The following is a 24209-nucleotide window of genomic DNA, read 5'->3' as shown; positions in this document are numbered from 1 at the left end:
CAAATGCAGCTGAAGTGTTAGCAGAAGTTGTTTCATTCAGAATCTACCCCCCTCAGTTTGACCCCTGCTTGTGTGAGACAGAGGCCTGTTGTGTGGACATTTCCAGCTTAGTAAGATGTATGCAATGAACCAAATGTGCGATGGTGACCAGAAAGTCAAGTTAGAATGGAATTGTCACTCTGAAGTAGGTGTTGGTGTGTCTTTTTGGCAGTCATCACTCCATCACTCCAAACAGTCGATTGATATAATACTGTCAGCACAGGTGTGTCACCCTGACGACTGATTCTGGAAAACAGGGGCCCTCCATTCTCTGTTCAGAAAGCAGGATCCGTCCATTGTCTGTTCAGAAAGCAGGGGCCCTCCATTGTCTGTTCAGAAAGCAGGGAACCTCCATTCTCTGTCCAGAAAGCAGGGGCCCTCCAAACTCTGTTCAGAAAGCATTGAGGCAACTCACTCAATCAGCTCGGTATTTGATGGGGATCGCCACTGTCGTTTGCCCTCCGAATTCTCCTCTCCCTCTTCCCTTGGTAGTTTTCTATTCTCGGTAACGCTCCCTGCTTTTTGGAGTGTTTTCTCTGGTTCTCTGTGTTCCAGTTTTGTACAGTCGGTTCCGGACTTAGCGGACTGGGAGCGAGGTACAACTACGACGCTCCTCAGCGGAGAGAGAAGGTCAGGTGGTCACGGGCCAGGCTGTTCTACTCAAGCACCTGAAGTGGGAGAGTTGGATAGTGGCTCACATTAAAACGTAGACGACCTGCCGTGATTGTGAACTATATTCTATTGTAAACCGTCAGATGATCACCCCCCCACCCCCTTTTTCATACGGATAGCCCATATGGACCAATACTAGTGGCTTTCCTACAAGCCTGCGGTCACAATTTGGTAGCCATTTCCTAAACTATCCTGGTTAAGGGTAACAGGCAGACAAAATCCATGTGCTACTCGTTCAGTCAGCGACACAACGGAAACTGCCACTCCGTCACAACCTATCTGTCGTCCTTCGGCTCGACAGCTGGGTGCTTCTCCAGACCAGTGTTGTGCTGAGATGTACTGCATGCACCTACACGTAGTGCCGGTAGAGGGCGACAAAACGCAACACTTGCCACTTGCTGCAATTACACTGAAGGGATAGTTCACACAAATTTGAAGGTCTATAAAGTTTAAGGTCCAATTAAAACGATTTGTTTACTTCTTCAGTTCACTTTATTGGCCTTTGGAGGAATATGTCTCACATTATCGAGGACTGTTGTTACAAAAGACAATCAATATTTACAGACAACAGGTCACACAACAGGTCATACAAGTGACATGAATAACTAAGCAGAGAACATTAGGAAGTAGAGTGTCTTATTGATACATAATAATGCCAGCCTATATTGCTATAGACCAATAAGAAATGACAGTGATATCAACATACATTATGATTATTTATGATTACTTATCAATACCATATGCATTTCGCTGCAGCTAGCGACTGGAACGAGCTGCAACTAACACTCAAACTGGACAGTTTTATCTCAATCTCTTCTTTCAAAGACATCATGGACACTCTTACTGGCACTTGTAGCTGCTTTGCTTGATGTATTGTTGTCTCTACCTTCTTGCCCTTTGTGCTTCTACCATGTTGTGCGGTTGCCATGTTGTGTTGCTACCATGTTGTGTTGTCATGTGTTACTGCCTTGCTATGTTGTTGTCTTAGGTCTCTCTTATGTAGTGTTGTCTGTCTTGTCGTGATGTGTGTTTTGTCCTATATATATATATATTGTCCTATATATATATATATATATATATATATATATATATAAGCCCCCGTCCCTGCAGGATGCCTTTTAGAGACTGCCTTGGCACTTTGTTTTGGTACACTCAGCACAGATGACATGAGGTCCATTGAAAAGACACAAAGCCGCATGGCCTTAGACCTCTGTAGCTCAGTTGGTAGAGCATGGCGCTTGCAATGCCAGGATAGTGGGTTCAATTCCCAGGGCCACCTTTACATAAAATGTATGCACGCATTACTGTCAGTCACTTTGGTTAAACACATCAGCTAAATGGCATGTATTATTAGACTTGACATAATAATGGACATTTAACAGACAGTATTATAACAGAGAAACTATTGAATTTGATTAAACATCTTTCAAGACCAGAAGTGAAATGAGCTACCTAGCGGCTCAGAACGAGTGTGACAGAGACCAACATGATGGAACAGAGATACGAGGAGAGGGATAGAGGATGGCCCCTGCTCGCGGTGGTGGTGGTAACTATAGGTGGAGTCACGGTGATGCTGTTCTCAGTGATGACATTGGTGACTGGTGGCTGGACAGTGGTATCCACTGTCACTCTGATGGACCTGAAACAGGTCCCCACGTTCCCTGCGCCATCCACCGCCACCAGCTCTACCTCCGGGGAACAGCAGGAGGCGCTGTAGGCTGCCAGAGTCACGGTCATATTCCCCGCACCCTCCACCGTGGTGGTGGTGTTGAGGGTTCCGTTGCCCTGGCGCAGGGTGACGCGCTCGATGCCCGTCCCATTGCCGTCCGTCAGGTTGGCAGAGAGCTCCCACATGGACAGGCTGCAGTCGTCAGAACAATTGGCTGTTACGCTGACCACATCGCACACCGGACGGCTGAAATCTGTCACCTGCAGGGGAGGGGAAAGAATTACATTTTTATTAGGATCCCCATTAGCTGACGCCATGACGTTAGCTAGTCTACCTGGGGTCTGATACATTTAAAAAGACACTAACCTTGGAGGAAGGACATGAGTTTTCCTTTTAATCCCTTATGTCATTCTAGCCTGGGTACCAGTCTGTTTGTGCCATCATTCCACTCCCTGCTACTGCATGTCATGACAAGGAATGGAATGTTGGCACAAAAAGATCTGGGACCAGGCTACTGTAATTCTACCTGTTCACCCAGAACAGAGAAAAAAGAAAAGCAGGCCAACACAGAAACTAAACACCCTGTGTTCCTCAGAGTTACCGGTGAAACAACGGAGAGGCGCAGGACGGCGTAGTTGGTGTCGGTGGCCCCGGGAGACTCAGCCTCGATGGTCAGGGTGACGTCCGTGCCCGACACGGTGTTGGCGGGGGCCGTGAGGGTCACTGTACCGTTGGCACTGACCCCGGTCACTAGCGTCAGGGTTGTAGGGGAAGAGGAGGGGAAGCCCCGGTCATTTGTGGCCCGGATGGTGAAGGATCCGCCTGTCCCGTTGGTTGTCACAGTGAACAGGACTGAAAAGGGTGTTCCAGGCTCCAGGTCACTTTCTGCCTTAGCCTGAAACCAGACAGAACACAACAGAACGTTCAGCCTCAGCCTGAAACCAGACAGAACACAACAGAACGTTCAGCCTCAGCCTGAAACCAGACAGAACACAACAGAACGTTCAGCCTCAGCCTGAAACCAGACAGAACACAACAGAACGTTCAGCCTCAGCCTGAAACCAGACAGAACACAACAGAACGTTCAGCCTCAGCCTGAAACCAGACAGAACACAACAGAACGTTCAGCCTCAGCCTGAAAGCAGACAGGGAAAGGGGGATACCTAGTCAATTGTACAACTGAATGCATTCAACTGAAATGTGTCTTCCACATTTAAGCCAACCCCTTTGAACCAGAGAGGTGTGGGGGGGCTGCCATAATCGACATCCACGTCTTCGGCGCCCAGGGAACAGCGGGTTAACTGCCTTGCTCAGGGGGGAAAATGATCGATTTTTACCTTGGGGATTTAATCCAGCAACCTTCCGGTTACTGGCCCAACACTCTAACCACTAGGCTACCTTCCTCCCACAGAACTTTCTGCCTTAGAACACAACAGAAAAGTCTGCCTCAGCTTGAAACTAGACAGAACCCAACATAACGTTCTGCCTCAGCCTGAACCAGACAGAAGACAACAGAATGTTCTGCCTCAGCCTGAAATCAGACATAACACAGCAGAACGTTCAGCCTACTGTAGTCATACATCTAAATATGGAGCTTTGTGTACTCACTACCCAGTATTGGTAGGCTACAAGTTTCCCCAGGATACCTCCCAACACTAACCATCACAGGGTAAAATGAAAAGATTACCAGACCCAGTGTCAAGGAGCAACTTCAACAACTCTGATTCTTGACATTTGACCTTGGCACTCACCGTCACCATAACAGTGGAGGCTCTGAGGCGGGTGGAGGACTGTCTCTGGAAGCTGTCTGGTAATGCCCTGGTGGTGGCGCTGTTCTCTCCTCTCAGACGCACAACAAACTCCCCATCCGGGATTCTGTCCATGGTAACCAGGAAGTCTCCGCTGCCGACTGATTCCAAGGTTCCACTGACCTCCCCTGACCCCGAGGCCTCAACCAGGGCCACCTCCGTCAGACTCACAGATTCACTCCCCGTCACTGACACCAGCAGGGTGGCATTACCGCCTAGGGGCGGAGAAATGTGGAGTTTAGGAGGTAGCTAATGTATAAGTAGCAAATCACATTATACTTAAAGGCTGCGATAGAAACTTGTAAGTAAAGAACCAAAAGGTTAGGAGTGTTAAATCAACGTCAATGTTAGGAACCACAATGGAGGAACTGATCTACATAGACAGCATTTTGGTGCCCCTGTAAATATCTACCCTGCGTCACTGTGCTCTAACTGTTAACAAACTGTTTGTTTAAATCCTGTCTCACTGTCACGCCCTGGCCATAGAGAGGGTTTGGTTCTCTATTTTGGTTAGGCCAGGGTGTGACTAGGGTGGGCGTTCTATGTTCCTTTTTCTATGTTTTTGTATTTCTTTGTTTTGGGCCGAGTATGGTTCCTAATCAGAGACAGCTGTCTATCGTTGTCTCTGATTAGGAATCATACTTAGACAGCCTTTTCCCCACCTGTGCTTTGTGGGATCTTGTCTTTGTGTAGCTGCCTGTGAGCAGCCCAGAACGTCACGCTTCGTTTTCTTCTGTATTGTTTTGGTGAGTTTCATATTTATTAAACATGTGGAACTCTAAGTACGCTGCGCCTTGGTCTACTCCTTTAGACGAACGTGACACTCACCAGCTTGAGGACGGGACTCTAAAACAGCGAAGGCTGGATGAGGTCCCTGGGACACCTCCACAAAGTCAAACAGGAAGTCGATGGCGCTCTGACCTGGAAAGAGAAAGTCAAAGAGCTCTTTGACCTCTGAACATGGAATAAAAGCATACGCTCAACAGTTGTTAATAAAGAATTATAGAGTTTTTTGGAAAAATCTCTGAAATTGTGCAAGGCGCAAATAGTTGTAGGTACTCCGTAACAATGTGTTACCCATACACTTCACCTGCCAACCTAAATACAATGTTAACACACTGTTCAGCACACTATTACAAATGGTTGCTCACTTGCCTAATTTCTATGTAATATGCCCTCCAGAAAAGCCAACGTTGTCGCACTCACCTACGACCTTCAGTGAGTAGGGCACAGTTGACGACACACTGATTTCCCATAATCCCGCTTGGCTGTCCAGCCCCAGTGTGAGGAAGTTCCCCACGGTTTTAATCATTGCCAGAGACCCATTTACCTCCCCGCTACTCTGGGACACACCTGTGGGATGACATCACCATAACCATAGCAACAGAGGTGGGAATTTGCCCCAAGCTACAACAGAAATAAATGTCTAATGATTTGAACAGAGTGCATGTTTGTGATTTCTTAATACCAGGAGGGTATCTCTCCAGGAACAGGGTTGGAGTTAAAACCTACAGAAGGGTATCTCTCCAGGAACAGGGTTGGAGTTAAAACCGACAGGAGGGTATCTCTCCAGGAACAGGGTTGGAGTTAAAACCTACTGGAGGGTATCTCTCCAGGAACAGGGTTGGAGTTAAAACCGACAGGAGGGTATCTCTCCAGGAACAGGGTTGGAGTTAAAACCTACTGGAGGGTATCTCTCCAGAAATAGGGTTGGAGTTAAAACCTACAGGAGGGTAGCTCTCCAGGAACAGGGTTGGAGTTAAAACCGACAGGAGGGTATCTCTCCAGGAAAAGGGTTGGAGTTAAAACCTACAGGAGGGTAGCTCTCCAGGAACAGGGTTGGAGTTAAAACCTACAGGAGGGTATCTCTCCAGGAACAGGGTTGGAGTTAAAACCTACAGAAGGGTAGCTCTCCAGGAATAGGGTTGGAGTTAAAACCTACAGGAGGGTAGCTCTCCAGGAACATGGTTGGAGTTAAAACCTACAATAGGATGTCTCTCCAGGAAAAGGGTTGGAGAGACCCGGTTTACATATATCCAGGAAGTCCTATTGAAATCCGAAGACCAATTTTACAACAGAGACTTTGTGATGAGAGATTTTAATGTCAATGAGACTCCCCTGGTTAAATAAAAATGATAAATGAAAAATCTGTGGAATACCTGAGGGGCTGGTGAGAGTGAAGGAGAGGGAGCTTCCTGTAACATAAGCAGTCAGGTTTCTCACAGACTCATCTACAGTGAAGGAGAAATTATCAGCCCTTCCTGGACTCCGCACAGCCTGTAGAATGGTCACCTGAAAGAAAGAAAGAAAGAAGGAGAGGAGTAGAGAGAGAGAAAGAGAGATGGTGGGTGAAAAATGGCAGATGCATCTTTCAGAAGCAACTCTCCCAGGGTGACATGTTGCTGCACTACAGAAGCCTCGTCTTGGAACATGGCCATTGGGGCTAGGCTCGGTCCAACATCACAAGGTTGGGACAACGTCTTAATAAACGAGTGAAAACTTTTGAAAATAAATAAAATCATTGGACCAGTGCTGATACCTTGTTTAGAATTGTTCCACATTTATGCAAAGAGTTATGGGATATTAGAACTCTCTTGTCCCAACCTTCACATTGTGGACCTAGCGTTACCCTAATGTTTACTATTGGTGTCAAGGTTACCAATGAAGAGCTGGAGGATTCCACAATGATGCTGGTGGCCTTGGGCAATTCTGTCTTGGTGACCTGTATGGCCTGGCCACCTGAGGCCTGGGACAGCTCCATGTAGAGCTGGGAGTCTGACTCTACCATCCGACTGTGCTGGACCTGTCCTTGGCCCTGGTCACTAGCCCTCCTACGACGGAGCCCCAAAGAGCCAGTTAGGAAGAAGGACACCTGGGGGGCGGGGCGGGGGAAGAGAGAGAGGATATATAGTGAAAAGTAAAGGAATTTGATGATCTCTCTACGATTGTGAAGGTCAATAAGTCCAAAGGCAATGGAAAAGACAGAGGAAAATGTAAATATTGCCGGTTAATGTTGCTTGTGACATAAAGTATAACAAGGCCCAGCTACTCACCACTGACTTAGTGCGTTCTATGAGAGCGATCACCGTGCCCATTAGGTTCAAGTCTTTTGCGGGGGCATCGGTGAAAAGGAAGATCTCTGAAGAGGGGGGTGCACCAGTTAAAGCCACCTGTAGAAAGCACAGGGGACACAGTCACACTAGCACACCACTAGAATGTATTGGGAATGCATTCTGTGTTGAACTGGCAGCTGGAAGGCAAATTCAAAAATACAAATTCATAACAGTTATATACAGTCTTATTTGGGTTGTACATGCCTGTCCAACACTACAGGTTTGTCAGTCACTGTACCTGAAGTCCTGATAGACTCATCTCTGGGAAATCCCCTCCTCCATCAGCACTCAGTGCATTGATCTGGGCCTTAAAGACATCTGGGTCCGTGGTCCGCATCAGGGGCCCAAAGTCTTGTGGCACAAAAATAATAGGATAGGACAAGGTCCATGTCATATGCGTTATCCATGTCATGCGCGTATAAGCCTTTTCAAACTATTTAACCTTATGTATTAGCAAACATATCATGACGTTAGCGATAGTCAAAATCTGTTACATTTGTGAACGTCTAAATCATTATTTGGCCCATTTAAGCAGCATGCGTCCCTCCTACAGACAAGGGGAGAAGGGCTAGGTAAAGGGCTCCATTTTGTTGTTCTGAACATATGCAATGTGTCTGCCTCTGATGTAAAACAAATGTTTGACTTCCACAGAAAATTACTTCCTTACCTGTTTTAGGTTTAACCTGTTGAGGATAGGGGGCAGTATTTGCACGGCCGGATAAAAAATGTACCCGATTTAATCTGGTTACTACTCCTGCCCAGAAACTAGAATATGCATATAATTGTTTGATTTGGATAGAAAACACCCTAAAGTTTCTAAAACTGTTTGAATGGTGTCTGTGAGTATAACAGAACTCATTTGGCAGGCCAAAACCTGAGAAGATTCCAAACAGGAAGCGCTCTCTCTGACTATTTATTGGCCTTCTTGATCATCTCTAACCAAAACAGGGGATCTCTGGCATAACGTGACATTTTCTAAGCTCCCATAGGCTCTCAGAAGGCGCCAGAACGATGAATGGTGGCTTTGCAGGCCCTGGCTGAAAAACATTAGCGCATTTGGATAATGGTCGATCTGAGGACAATGAGACTGGAGGCGCGTGCACGAGCCGACACCATGTTTACTTTCTCTCTCTTTGAACGAAAAAAACGACTCCCGGTCGGAATATTATCGCTTTTTTTTGCGAGAAAAATAGCATAAAAATTGATTTTAAACAGCGTTTGACATGCTTCGAAGTACGGTAATGGAATATTTTGAATTTTTTTGTCACGAAACGCGTCGGGCCCGTCACCCTTCTTTACCCTTCAGATAGTGTCTTGAACGCATGAACAAAACGCCGCTATTTGGATATAACTATGGATTATTTGGAACCAAACCAACATTTGTTATTGAAGTAGAAGTCCTGGGAGTGCATTCTGACGAAGAACAGCAAAGGTAATCAAACTTTTCTAATAGTAAATCGGAGTTTGGTGAGTACCACACTTGGTGGGTGTCAAAATTGCTAGCCTGTGATGGCCGGGCTATCTACTCAGAATATTGCAAAATGTGCTTTCACCGAAAAGCTATTTTAAAATCGGACATAGCGAGTGCATAAAGGAGTTCTGTATCTATAATTCTTAAAATAATTGTTATGTTTTTTGTGAACGTTTATCGTGAGTAATTTAGTAAATTCACCGGAAGTGTTCGGTGGGAATGCTAGTCACATGCTAATGTAAAAAGCTGTTTTTTTATATAAATATGAACTTGATTGAACAAAACATGCATGTATTGTATAACATAATGTCCTAGGATTGTCATCTGATGAGGATCATCAAAGGTTAGTGCTGCATTTAGCTGTGGTTTGGGTTTATGTGACATTATATGCTAGCTTGAAAAATGGGTGTCTAATTATTTCTGGCTGGGTACTCTGCTGACATAATCTAATGTTTTGCTTTCGTTGTAAAGCCTTTTTGAAATCGGACAGTGTGGTTAGATAAAGGAGAGTCTTGTCTTTAAAATGGTGTAAAATAGTCATATGTTTGAGAAATTGAAGTAATAGCATTTCTAAGGTATTTGAATATCGCGCCACGGGATTACACTGGCTGTTGAGTAGGTGGGACGCAAGCGTCCCACTGGCCCAGAGAGGTTAAGGAAGTGTGTAGGTCACATTTTTTTATCATAGAGCTATGAGATTTTAGATCCGCCTGCTTGAGACAAAAATCAGCGATTGCATTGCCATGTCCGTGCGGTGAAGCAGTCCAGTTGGATAAATGTTTTTCGAAGGACCGCCCCTTTGACATAACGTTGCAGTGAAGTGAAATACATGGATGTAATGATGCAGCCGAACCACCAGAGGGAGGCAAATACACATTTATTCAACAGAGGACATTTACACGGTCCTAGGAAGGTCTGGATGGCTGTCTTCTGATTTTTAAAACAGTAGAAAATCAATAAAATAAGTCATGTAAACATTACCATATTTTTTTTGTTATTCGAGTGTCCGATTCCAGGGATTGTCAGCCAGGTTGCATCATGTCTGCATCCCAAATCACACCCTGCTCTCCACATTGTGCACTACTTTGGATCAGGGCCAATAGGGTACATGATACCATTCGGAGTGCATCCCATCTCTCACCTGGGTCATTGAAGGGGACCAAGATGTAGGCTGAGGGTTCGTCTGGCGTTCCTCTCTTGCTGTCGATGATGAGCGACGTCGTCTCCCTTACTGCTGCGATGTCGTCCGACATGCTGCCGGTGGTGTCGATCACAAAACACAGAACTCTAGATCCATTCCTAGAGATCCCCATCATCCTGAGAGAGTGAGAGAAAGAAGGAGTGCGAGAGAGGAATCTCTTTATGTGTTGTGCAGTGCAAAAGTTGTTGCACATGTGCAACAGGGGCAGAGGCAGATAAATGTGCTTGAAGAAAAGGACTAGGGCTAGGATGGACTGTAAGTTAGGTTCAGGACTTTTTGGTCGATGGGCCCTGGCTGTCCCACGGAAGATCAAGGGTGGAGGTTCCAGCGGAGGACGGCATTCTCCAAAGGTCAGAGAAGGAGGAAGGCGAAGGGTTTGGGTTTGTCTTGCCGACCAGAAGGCATGGGGTTGGAATGCTGGCCACCAGGCGGCATCTTGGAGGTTGCACACTTGCCACAGGAGAGGTACCCGAAGGGCATGGCACGCTGGTCACACAAGAGGAAAGGCACGGGTGTGGCTCGCTGACCACTTGAGAGAGAAGGCCCGGAAGTTGCACACTGACCACTGGTGAGGGAAGCCCATGGGGTGGAACGCTGACCACTGGAGGAGAAAGACCCTGGTGTGGCACAGTGGCCACTTTAGAGGGTAGACCTGGAGTTGGTGGCCCGCTTGCCACAGGAGAAGGGCCTGGAGGTTGTGGAATAACCAAAGGCTGAGGCTGAACGTGATGGGAGCTTGACGGAGGTGATGTCTGCTGTACCAGCTGCTCCAGGAGGTCGCCACGGGATGGGAGCTTATGTTGTTTGTCTGTATTGTCTGGTTGGTTGTTGATGTCTTTTAACATCTCTAGGAGGAGCTGGTATTGAAAGGGGCTGAAGAGTTCTGCCTGTGTTCTGTGTGTGTTTTGAAGGCGTTTGGGGATGACCCCTGCACCTTCTTCTGGTAGGTTGTCTGGTTTCATGGCAGCAGTCTTATCCGGCTCGAAGGGCCATGAAGAAAATAACTAGCCTAGGGTGGACTGTAAAGTTCGGTTCGGGACTGTTAATACCGCTATGGTACATCGGTCAGGATGTTAGAGGAATGAGCAGGAATCAAATGCTTGATTTTATTGCACACACAGATAAATAGAGCACATTTGGTTGTTTGGAGGTTATGGAATCGCTGTGTACTATTTTACCTTTAACTTGTTATATCTCTTTGTATATCCATGTCCTCAGTTTGATAATAATGTCCCTTAGTTGTATTTATCCTAGCAGTGACCTTAGTTTATACATGTTATATGTTAAGTCTATTCCCCATTGTCACCTGGTACTGCTTTGTCATGTCTGCACTTTTATGTGTTTCTAAAGTTTCCTTTTTAAATCTCCAGACCACCACATCCTGAAGCACACCCTTGTTATCCACATCAATCCTACACTACATGGCAAATGCATGTGGACACCCCTTCAAATGAGTGGATTCGACTATGTCAGCCTGTATAAAATCGAGTACACAGCCACGCAATCTTCATAGACAAACATTGGCAATAGAATGGCTCGTACTGAAGAGCCCAGTGACTTTCAACATGGCACTGTCATAGGATGCCACCTTTCCAACAAGTCAATTAGTCACATTTCTGCCCTTCTAGAGCTGCCCTGGTCAACTGTAAGTGATATTATTGTGAAGTGGAAACATCTAGAAGCAACACTCACTACTGAGTTCCAAACTGCCTCTGGAAGCAACGTCAGCACAAGAACTGTTTGTCGGGAGCTTCATGAAATGGGCTTACATGGTCGAACAGCCACACAAAAGCCTAAGATCACCATGTGCAATGCCAAGCGTCGGCTGGAGTGGTGTAAAGCTCGCCGCCAATGGACTCTGAAGCAGTGTAAACGCATTCTCTGGAGTTATGAATCACGTTTCACCACCTGGCAGTCTGACAGACAAATCTGGGTTTGGCGGATGTTAGGAAAACGCTACTTGCTCCAATGCATAGTGCCAACTGTAAAGTTTTTCATGGTTCGGACTAGGTGTGGAAGAACTTGACTGGCCTGCAAAGAGCTCTGACCTCAACCCCATCGACCACCTTTGGGATTAATTGGAATGCCGACTGCAAGCCAGACTTAATGCCCAACATCAGTGCCCGACCTCACTAATGCTCTTGTGGCTGAATGGAAACAAGTCCCGCAGGCAATGTTACAAAATCTAGTGGAAAAGTAAAAGAGGAGTGGAGGCTAAAGAAGCAAAGGGGGGGACTAAGTCCATATTAATGTCCATGATTTTGGAATGAGATGTTTGACGATCAAGTGTCCACATAGTTTTGGCCATGTAGTGTATTTCCAAGGTCTTACAAGCAACAACTCAACACATCCATCCTAACTACCTACAGTGCACTTGGAAGTATTCAGACCCCTTCCAATTTTCCACATTTTGTAATGTTACAGCCGTATGCTAAAATTGATTAAATACATGTTTTCCCTCATCAATCTACATACAATACCCCATAATTACTGTGAAAACAGTTTTTTTAGTCTTTTTTGCAAACGTATTCAAAATAAAAATCAGAAAACCTGATTTACATAAATATTCAGACCCTTTGCTATGTGACTCGAAATTGATCTCAGGTGCATCCGGTTTCCATTGATCATCCATGAGATGTTTCTACAACTTGATTGGAGTCCACCTGTGGTAAATTCAATTGATTGGACATGATTTGGAAAGGCACAAACCTGTCTATATAAGGTCCCACAGCTGACAATGCATGTCAGAGCAAAAACCAAGTCATGAGGTTAAGGAATTGTCCGTAGAGCTCCAAGACAGGATTGTATCGAGGCACAGATATGGGGGAAGGGTACCAAAAAATGTCTGCAGCACTCTAGGTCCCCAACAACACAATGGCCACCATCATTCAAAAGTAAGAAGTTTGAAATCACCAAGACTCTTCCTCGATCTGGCCTATTATGGCATATTATGGTAGATTGGCCAGACGGAAGCCACTCCTCAGCAAAAGGCACATGACATCCTGCTTGAAGTTTGCCAAAAGGCACCTAAAGAACTCTGAGACCATGAGAAACAAGATGCTCTGGTCTGAGGAAACCAAAATTGAACTCTTTAGCCTGAATGCCATAAGTCACGTCTGGAGGAAACCTGCCACCATCCCTACGGTGAAGCATGGTGGTGGCAACATCATGCTGTGGGGAAGTTTTTCAGCAGCAGGGACTGGGAGACTAGTCAGGATCGAGGGAAAGATGAACAGAGCAAAGTAAAGAGAGATCCTTGATGAAAACCTGCTCAGGACCTCAGACTGGAGCGAAGGTTCACCTTCCAACAGTTCAACGACCCTAAGCACACAGCCAAGACAACGCAGGCGTGGCTTCGGGACAGGTCTCTGAATTTGAGAATAAAGCTGTAATGTAAGAAAATGTGGAAAAAGTAAATGGGTCTGAATACTTTCTGAATGCACTGTAAAGATCTTACAAGCCACACCTTCTTCCAACCCTAGACCTTTTGTTCATGGTCCTTTGAGCCGGATGCCATGACCCTTCACAACAGTGCTTATATGATCAAGTACAATTCCCCACCGTAGGAAGTCTGTGTCCCCGGCAGCCCCTCTGATGTCCTCCAGCAGCTGGCTGGTTGCAGCCACGGCCACCTCTGCAGCTGCAGTGTGCCAGTTGCCATGGCTGGACTCAAGTGAGTCCTTGTTGATCCCACCTGTAGGCTCCTGCCTGCTTGTCTGGTCCGATAAGCCCCCATGGCTGCACTTCCCTGCCAACCGATAGAGATTATCAGGACAATATGATGGTCACTTAGAACTGCTGTCAGGATCTTGTATGTTATTACATTGATGTTTCTTCTCTGCCAGTCAGTCAGTATGCTACTAGCCTGGTCCTACAGATGCCGTATCTTAATTTGATCATCTTGTTGTTACAGGATTTTTCCATGCAAGATTTAAAAAAGCTTCTAAAGTTTGTAATTTCCAGTTTAGACTTGATTTACCCCATCGTAACCCCTTCAAAATAATTTTATTAATTATAATCCACATAATAATTCACATTTCCTGTTTCTGCAGGATTATTTTCCTGCTGTGAGAAACCGGGTCAAATTAAGATAAGGCATCTTTAGGTCTATTCTGTAAATGTTTTAGCTAACTTCTCATTTAGCTGTTGAGGAGCTGTATAAAGCACATTTGACCAAAGCACATAAAGACATAAAACTAGGTTGATATGCTATTGCTATGCTACCTCCGGTCAATTCACAGTTCACACCTTATTAAAATGAGATTAGTGACTGACTCTACCTTTTGGTTTGATGGAAAAAAAAGGTTCAAGGCTAAAATATCCCGAGGTCAGCTTCTTGTCTCTGATGATGTCTTCTAGGATGTTGTTCTGGCAGTCTTTACCGACACAGCTCCGACATGTGGGCGTGTTCTTATCTGGTGGATAGAGGTTTCACAATATAAACTACATCCTGGTACTTTGCTACACAACACTACTTGATCTAAAACAACTTTTGATGTAAAACACCACTACATCACCTTTATTAGGGCAATATGTTGTGACTGCATAAGGCATCATTACATCACCTCTACTAAGGCAGTATGTTGTGACTGCATAAGGCATCATTACATCACCTTTACTAAGGCAGTATGCTGTGACTGCATAAGGCATCATTACATCACCTTTACTAAGGCAGTATGTTGTGACTGCATAAGGCATCATTACATCACCTTTACTAAGGCAGTATGTTGTGACTGCATAAGGCATCATTACATCACCTTTATTAGGGCAATATGTTGTGACTGCATAAGGCACCATTACATCACCTTTACTAAGGCAGTATGTTGTGACTGCATAAGGCATCATTACATCACCTTTACTAAGGCAGTATGTTGTGACTGCATAAGGCAATATTTGATCCGCATCCTGTTGTTTCTGTATAATGAGCAACAGACATGTAATTTTCCTTACAGCATAACATTACCTCTGTTTTGTCAACCACCAATTCAGGACAAAGACCTTATAACAATTGGCATGTGGCTGTTCTTTCAGCAGTATAGTGCACTGGTCTGTATCAGTTTGTTGTCCTGAGATAATTAAACACTTTCTGCATCTATCTTGGCATCCTCTGCACCCTAGTCCCTTTGGTAATCTCCTATTGACAAAATGGTTGAATGTTTAAGGAACGTTGGCGAACCTGAATGTTACACCCCTGGTCTCTTCAGAGGAACATCAACCTGCATGCTTTAGTTGGCAATTAGCCATCTTCAAACTTCTCCCCCTCTTTAACACACACCCAGACGCACGCCCTCACAATACCTGCAACAGGGCCGATGTCTGACAAGTCTGATCTGATAAGATTGGAATGGGGAAATCTGTTGCCCAGTTCTATCCAGTTACTGTGACTGTAGAAGTCCTGAAAATATATGAATGACAAGTTATTTAAAATAGTGTTATGACAAATGCCATGTTATTTGTTTATTAATGAGAAAACTGTTTTTAAATGCTTTTTAAAAACTAAATATTTCAGCAAAAGCAATGTCTCTTGTCTTGTGGAGTAAGGAAATAATGAAAATCATTTAAATCACCTGTAAGGTGTGTAAAATGTCTCCCAGCTTCTGTCTTGCTGCCTCAAAGTTCCCTTGCTTGATGCTGGCTTTGACAGAGCTCACACCATCTGTGATGAGTTTCCGCCCATCCACGAACGTCTCCCCATCAAAGTGGTACTCTTCATCGGACGTGTGACGGAAGTCAACTCCAGCATTTCTCCAGGTGACGTCTGATATGGCACTCAGGAAACTCTTAGCAGACCCCGATGAGGAGCAGGCTAGAGCCAGAGACTCTGCAGTCAGTGGTCCAGGCTACACACACACACACACACACACACACACACACACACACACACACACACACACACACACACACACACACACACACACACACACACACACACACACACACACACACACACACTTTAATACACATTGGTATAAAAACAATTTATTTCACTATACTATATACTGTACTACGTTATAAAACACAACACCAATACTTTCTTTACTAAGACAAAGTATAAATATAAAACAGTGACTGTACATGAGTCTGATGTAGTCTTTAGTTTTGTGGCTTTAGTTTACTTACCGGCAGAGTGAAGTCTCTTCCCTCAACAGAGGCTAGTTGCTTGCACACCTTTGCCGTGGTCTGTAAGATGGCTTCCCTAGTGATCTCCAGGTGGTCCATGGAGCTGCCTGAGAGGAGTACCAGGAACCCCTGGACCCCTGTCTGCAGGAGGAGGAGAGAGACTACGGCCAGGACTGATGACATCATCAACCTGTCTTTGGGAGGGAGAGGACAATCAACATGACTTATCATAATATTATAGTTTAATCATACAGTTCCTTCAGAAAGTTTTCACAACCCTTGACCACATTTTGTTTTCTTACAGCCTGAATATAAATGGATAAAAATAGATTTTGTTGCCACTGGTCTACACAGACATTTCCCCATAATGTCAAAGTAAATTTTTTGAAACATATAATTATTCAAACCCTTTTTTATGGTCAAGCCTAAATAAGTTCAGGAATAAGAATGTGCTTAACAAGTCACATAAGTTGCAATAATAGTGTTTAACATGATTTATGAATGACTACCTCATCTCTGTACCCCACACATATAGATAATGGTAAGGTCCCACAGTCGAGCAGTGAGATTCAAACACAGATTCAAGCACAAAGGACCAGGGAGGTTTTCAAATGCTTCGCAAAGAAGGGCATCTATTGGTAGACGGGTATACATAAAAAAAAGTAGACATTGAATATCCCTTTTAAGCATGGTGAAGTTATTAATTACACTTTGGATGGTGTATCAATACACCCAGTCACTACAAAGATACAGACATCCGTCCTAACTCAGTTGCCGGAGCGGAAGGAAACTGCTGAAGGATTTCACCATGAGACCAATGGTGACTTAAAAACAGTTACAGAGTTTAATGGCTGTGACAGAAGAAAATGGAGGATGGATTAACAACATTGTAGTTACTACACAATACTAACCTAATAGACAGAGTGAAAAGAAGGAAGCCTGTACAAAAATAAAAATACTCCAAAACATGCATCCTGTTTGTAAAAAGGCACTAAAGTAATACTGCACAAAATGTGAGAAAGCAATTAACTTTTTGTTCTGAATACAGTGTTTTGTTTGGGGCAAATCCAATACAACACATTGCTGAGTAATGCTTAGTGAGCTTGGGCACAGGGACTATGGTGGTCTGCTAGAAACATTACGGTACCATTCTCCATATTTTCAATTAAAGTGGTGGCTGCATCATGTTATGGGAAAGCCTGTAAACGTTAAGGATTGTGGAGGTTTTCAGGATGAAAAAGAAACAGAATGGAGCTACACACAGACAAAATCCTAAAAGAAAACCTGGTTGAGTCTGCTTTCAACCAGACACTGATGAATTCACCTTCAACAGTACAATAACCTAAAACACAAGGCCAAATCTACATTGGAGTTGGTTACCAAGAAGACCGTGAATGTTCCTGAGTCGCCGAGGTACAGTTTTGGTTTAAATCTACTTGAAAATCTATGGCAAGACCTGAAAATGGTTGTCTAGCAATGATCAACAACCAATTTGACAGAGCTTGAAGAATTTTGAAAACAATAAATGGGCAAATATTGCATAATCCAGGCATGGATAGCTTTTAGAGATTTACCCAGAAAGACTCACAGCTGCTTTCACTGCCAAAGTTGTTCGTAACATGTAAATAGCAACATATTCTAACTTTCACAATAAATAACTGTCGGACAACTTGTAATTATTTTATACATGGGATACAACAAATTCAATTATCCTCAATAGAATTTGAAATTGCACACATCATTAGAACATGAGCCCATTTAAACTCTAAATACATGTTAGAGGACTTATGTAATCAATATATATGTGTTTTATTTACCATTATTTTAAAACAAATACTAGAATTTTTCTTCCACTTTGATACGGCAGAGTATTTTGTGTAGATCGTTGACAAAAAATTATGAATCCATTTTAATCCCACCTTGTCCCACTTTGTAACAACAAAATGTTGGAAAAGTCTAGGGGTGTAAATACTTAGAAGGCACTATATATATAGACTTAGACTTTTCCAACATTTTGTTGTTTATATATACACACACATATATATATATACATATAATTATAATATGAATATTATAATACAGTAGTGTTCCGTACATTCATCCAAAATAAGAACAATGTCAGACTAATCCAGAAAGCATCAAATATATACAAGGTCTTTGGTTTTCTGCCTTGTGTTTGTTAGGTAATCCTTCACCATCATATCTTTAGTGCTTTTTATGTTGTGATTTAGAAGAAAATAACATTTGTAACATCAACTGGACCAAGATAGAACTTTTACAACTGTCTGACAACTTCTAATTATTTAATATATCACATACAATGAATTCACTTTCCCTCAATAGAGCTTGAAATAACACACGTAATTAGAATATGAGCCCATTTAAACTGTAAATATTAGCAAAATGTAAAATCCATTTATACACTGAAGTAGTCTTAATAAGCTTTCATTTGTGAAATTTAATTTGTGCAGCAAAGTATACCTTCTAAGTGTGTTCCAATCAGTCAATATCTGTTTCCAAGGACACCTGAGCTGTCACACCCAGACCCCACACAGTGCTCCTATCCTTTTCTTTCCAGCCTTCATAACTACTGCCCACACCCTTATCAACCAAACAGCACATTTGACTACAAAGATCAACAAACTGACCAGTGCCTACCTTGTTATGTCACAGGATCAGAAGTATGTCTCCTATGAAGAGATCTGATTCACACAGATGATGGGTCTCTTTATACAACACAACAAGGAAGTGCCGTGCAACCATGATCTACATGAAAACTTTCACTGTTGTCACCTGTTGCATTGACATGATATCTGTTTATAATCAATGGAAACAGGATGCACCTGAGCTCAATTTCGAGTCTCGTAACAAAGGGTCTGAATTCTTATGTAAATAAGGTATTTATTTTTTTATCAATAAATTTGCAAAATTAAAAAAAAAAATTTTTTTAGTCATTATGGGGTGTTGTGTGTAGATTGATGAGGAATTTTCTTTTTTAAATCAATTTTAAAATAAGGCTGTAACGTAACAAAATGTGGAAAAAGTCAAGGGGTCTGAATGCTTTCTGAAGGCGCTGTATTTTCTGTTCTTATTTTCCCCTAACCCTACCTCCTTCCCATAATTGGAGTAAACTAATGGACAACAACACTTAGGCTTCTACTTCCAGCTTATACATACTATACACTATATACATTTTTACAAACACAGTATAATTTACAATAGTTATCTTTTGTTTGTTTTTAGTCCCATCCTTCAGCTCCACTCAACCCCTCCCTTCTATCTCTGAACACCATCCAGTTGTGATTTCTATTTGCCATGTATTATACATTTTGAATATATATATTTTTCAACTGTGCTGTGATGTTTCACAAAAGTTCTGAACCTTTCTATTCTCATAGTTTCTACAGATTGTAAAGTAAAGATACCATTTTTTGCTAAGAGTATTATTGTATTATTTATCGATTGACAATGACTTTTACATCACCCAGCAGTGTGATTTGCAGAGTTAGCTTCAGAAAAATGTTGCAATTCTTCAGCCAATTTTGGTCTTTAATGCAGGGCCGACAGACAAGTTCCTTACTTTCTCCCCATTCCACTTCCACCGTTTTGGTTGGTTGTAATTTTGGGTAGAGCAGGCATTTCCATATATTTTTGTTAGCTGCATGTGTGACAAAACTCCACTAATCCTAATCATGATATCATTTTCAAAGATTATAACTTTTTTTTATTCCCAACATATATATATATATGTTGGGAATAAACTCAAAAATACTAATTGATATAAAAAGAAATACATATATATATATATATATATATATATTTCTTTTTATCAATTAGTATTTTTGAGTTTAACCATAATATCTGTTTCTGGTGGATTAAACTGAAATTGCAGCCAACTTTCTAAGGTTTCTACAGAAATTGAGAGAATAAAGGGGAAAAGGCCATTCTTGAACATGGGGTGAGACATTCTTACAAATCTGCTGGAGAAGCAGGAAGTGCCGTGCCAACATGATTTACAAGAAACCTTTCACTGTTGTCACGTGTTGCTTTAGAAGGTTATCTTTTTACAGTGGAAATATCTTCGGTTTCATTGTTCTGGTTCCTCAGAAAAGTGACATACAACTGCCATCATGATCTTGTATATTATTACATTGATGTTTCTTCTCTGCCAGTCAGTATACTACTATTATGGTCCTACAGATGCCGTACATTAATATGATCATCCTGTTGTTGCGGGAATTTTTCTGAACAGCAGGAAATACAAACTTGTAGTGTATTCAAGGCTTCTAAAGTTTGTAATTTTAAATCTCAGACTTGATTTGCCCTTATGAAATATGTATCAACCCCTACAAACAAATGTCATTAATTATAATCCACATTTCCTGTTGCTGCAGGATTATTTTCATGCTGTGAGAAATTGGTTCAAATTAAGATACAATATCTTTAGGTCAGTTCTGACATAACATTACTTGTAATTTTCCTTACAGCATAACATGACTCTGTTTTGTCAACCTCCAATTCAGGACAAAGACACTATAACAATTGGCATGTGGCTGTTCTTTCAGCAGTATAGTGCACTGGTCTGTATCAGTTTGTTGTCCTGAGTTGAGTAAACACTTTCTGCATGTATCTTGGCATCTTCTGCACCCTAGTCCCTTTGGTAATCTCCTATTGACAAAACAGTTGAATGTTTAAGGAATGTTGGCGAACCTGAATGTTACACCCCTGGTCTCTTCAGAGGAACATCAACCTGCATGTTTCAGTTGGCAATTAGTCATCTTCAAACTCATTCAGCCATTTTCAAACTACTCCCGTCTTTAACACACACCCAGACGCACACCCTCGTAATACCTGCAACAGGGCCGATGTCCGACACGTCTGATCTGATGAGATTGGAATTGGGAAATCTGTTGCCCAGTTCTATCCAGTTACTGTGACTGTAGAAGTCCTGAAAATATAACAATGACAAGTTGTTTAAAATAGTGTTATGACAAATGCCATGTTATTCATTTATTAATGAGAATAAACCATTTTTAAATACTTTTAGCAAAACTAATATTTCAACAAAAGCAATGTCTCTCTTTGTCTTGTGGAGTAAGGAGATAATGAAAATCATTTAAATCACCTGTAAGGTGTGTAAAATGTCTCCCAGCTTCTGTCTTGCTGCCTCAAAGTTCCCTCGCTTGATGCTGGCTTTGACAGAGCTCACACCATCTGTGATGAGTTTCCGCCCCTCCACGAATGTCTCCCCATCAAAGTGGTAGTCTCCATTGAACATGTGACGGAAGTCAACTCTGGCATTTCTCCAGGTGACGTCTGACACACACACACACACACACACACACACACACACACACACACACACACACACACACACACACACACACACACACACACACACACACACACACACACATTAATAACTAATTAATTATTCTACTATATAGTGTACTACATTAGAAAACATAACACCAATACTTTCTTTACTATGACAAAGTATAAATATAAAACAGCGACTGTATATCAGTCTGATGTACTTCGTTTCGTGGCTTTAGTTTACTTACCGTCAGAGTGAAGTCTCTTCCCTGGATTGTGCAACATTTGCCCATTGTTCTTTTCTAAATTCTTCAGTCTCTGTCAAATCGGTTGTTGATCAATGCTAGACAACCATTTTCAGGTCCTGCCATACATTTTCAGCAGATTAAACCCTTGTGTTGTCTTAAGGGCAAAAAATGAACCGCCACTAGGTTTAACAGCAGAGAAAACCCCCGAAATGATATTTTTTCAACTTGAAATTTGATGACTTTTCCTAGAGTGACCCCAACATTAGAAAAAGTGAAACATCGCCTTTGTTCATATTTCAATGAAAGCTGTACATCACCAGGGTACAAAGATGACACATTTGGAGGGTTTCCGTAAATATGGAGACAACTGGAAAAGGATGGATGAGATTGACCTGCGTGCCTACATAGGGCTGCTAATCTTAGTGGGTGTGTATAGGTCCCGAGGCGAGGCTACATGTAGTCTCTGGGATGCAGAGATTGAAGGGTGATTTTCCGTGCCACGATGCCACTGAACGTCTTTCACACTTTCTCAAGAATGCTACGATTTGATAACCGCGAGTCAAGACCTGCAAGACGTGTGAGAGACAAACTGGTGGCCATAAGAGAGGTCTGGGAGAAGTGGGTGGAGCGTCTGCCACACCTCTACAACCCTGGGCCTGAAGTAACAGTGGATGAGCAACTGGTTCCATTCTGAGGTACATTTTGTTTTCTTCATATCTGCAATGTAAGTGATTTTCACTGTTAATTGTATTATGTATTGCTGTAGTATTATTGATTTATGTGATACTAATTACTGATAGGAATCTCTTTTGTCAAAAGTTCGCTGTCCTTTCTGGCAGTATATGCCCAGCAAGCCAGCAAACTATGGAATCAAGATATTGGTGGCCTGTGACGCACAATCCAGCTATGCTTGGAAGATGCAAGTCTACACAGGGAAGCCGACCAGTGGAGGCCCGGAGAAGAACCAGGGGATGCGGGTTGTGCTTGATGTGACAGATGGACTGAGGGGGCACAATGTCACGTGTGACAATTTCTTCACCTCTTATGACCTCAGCCAGCAGCACCTGAAGAGGAAGATCACCATGGTTGGCACAGTTAGAAAGAACAAGCCTGAGCTCCCCCCTGTACTCCTTACAACAAGGGGGAGAGAGGCCTTCTCATCAAAGTTTGCTTTCACCCCACCACCACTCTAGTTTCTTACCTCCCAAAGAGGAACAATAATGTGGTCCTCCTGAGCACACTGCACAAAACGGCTGAGATCAGTGACCTTGAGGACAGGAAGCCAGCCATCATCCTGGACTACAACCACAGCAAAGGAGGCGTGGACAACCTGGGCAAGGTCATTGGAACTTACAGTTGCAGGTGGACGACTGCCCGCTGGCCCCTGGTCATCTTCCATAACATCATTGATGTGTGCTCTTACAATGCCTTCTTGATATGAACAAGATCAACTCTATCTGGATGCCTGATAAGCCGAACAAGAGGAGGGTGTTCCTGGAGCAGCTGGGAAAGGCACTTGTAACCCCATACATTCAAAGAAGGGAGCACCCCCCCCCCCCACAGAAGCCTCTGCAGCGCTTGTGAAAGCTGTTAATGGGGCTGAATCTTGTCCTGATCCACCTGAGGCTGCAGCTGGGGCAGGCAAGAGGAGGAAGAGATGCCAAGTCTGCCCCCCAAAGAAGGACTGTATAACAAATACTATGTGCTGCACATGTGAGAAATACATCTCCAAAGTCCATGCACACACACTTGCATACTGCCATACATGTGCTAATTAGAGTTGATTGATTTATGTTCTTCACGTTATTGTTTTGTATCTATTATCTTATTCTTATTTATTGTTTTTGTTTATACACCTTGTGGGTGGGGGCAATGGTTAAAAAAATGGGAGAAGACTAGTATTTTGTATTTGAATTCCTCATTGTACAGTATATAAGAATATATCACTATGCTGCCAAAAAAGTTCAAGACTGTTATTGTTTCCCTTCAATAAAATGCATTCAAAACTACTTTCAACACATTTCTGCTACTTTCTTAGTGCTATCTCTTGCTACAAAAATGTATGTTTACACCTATGCAGTACCTTTAGCAATAGGGTTCCTCAGGCGAGCAGTGAGTTTCAAACACAGATTCAACCTAACTCAGTGACTAAAAATGTCAATATAATCCATTTTAAATACAGGCTGTAACACAAGAACATTTTTAAAAAGTCAAGGGGTTTGAATACTTTCTGAAAGCACTAATTCATCTGGTCCTAATGTTGACAGTGAACATGCTGACTCCAGTAACCTGTCTGGTCTATTTTCACGGCCGGTGGCCGGTGGCCGATTCACGGCTGGTGGCCGGTGGCCGATTGGTTGCTGGTTCGGGTCCTTGTTTTGACTTGGTGGGAGATCTGTTGTTGTACCTTTGGGCAGGGCATTGACCCTGGCTGCTTCTGTGGGTCGCTCTGGATGAGAGTCTGTTTGATGACTGAATGTAATGTAATGGAAATGTTGAGTGGTTCACTGCAGGTAGATTGTTTTAATATTCAAGATATATATCTTTTTTTA

At 43.0% G+C, this 24209-nt stretch overlaps 1 protein-coding gene across 3 annotated transcripts; it reads right to left on the bottom strand.

The window, feature by feature from the left end:
* Positions 1 to 1186: 1186 nt before the first annotated feature.
* On the bottom strand, positions 1187 to 21404 carry LOC106590830 (von Willebrand factor A domain-containing protein 7). 3 transcript variants are annotated; one of them, XM_082974809.1, is made up of 17 exons: positions 21219 to 21404; positions 20945 to 21041; positions 16094 to 16287; positions 15541 to 15813; positions 15272 to 15368; positions 14254 to 14388; positions 13535 to 13721; positions 9914 to 10089; positions 7540 to 7652; positions 7242 to 7358; positions 6848 to 7060; positions 6348 to 6480; positions 5395 to 5541; positions 5017 to 5109; positions 4132 to 4403; positions 2982 to 3275; positions 1187 to 2640 (listed from the first exon to the last, which is right to left on the bottom strand). In XM_082974809.1, the coding sequence occupies exons 1-17, from the start codon at positions 21369 to 21371 to the stop codon at positions 2164 to 2166; spliced, it is 3171 nt and encodes a 1056-aa protein (XP_082830935.1). In that variant the 5' UTR covers positions 21372 to 21404; the 3' UTR covers positions 1187 to 2163. The 3 variants fall into 3 exon arrangements, with proteins under 3 accessions (XP_082830935.1, XP_082830936.1, XP_082830937.1); XM_082974810.1 differs by lacking the exons at positions 20945 to 21041; positions 21219 to 21404 and adding an exon at positions 18752 to 18898; XM_082974811.1 differs by lacking the exons at positions 20945 to 21041; positions 21219 to 21404 and adding an exon at positions 18575 to 18702.
* Positions 21405 to 24209: the final 2805 nt, after the last annotated feature.

This window comes from Salmo salar, chromosome 04 (genome assembly GCF_965601325.2).
Source record: "Salmo salar chromosome 04, fSalSal1, whole genome shotgun sequence".
NCBI classification, from domain to species: Eukaryota; Metazoa; Chordata; class Actinopteri; order Salmoniformes; family Salmonidae; genus Salmo; species Salmo salar.
This window is presented reverse-complemented; position numbering and strand designations above follow the sequence as displayed.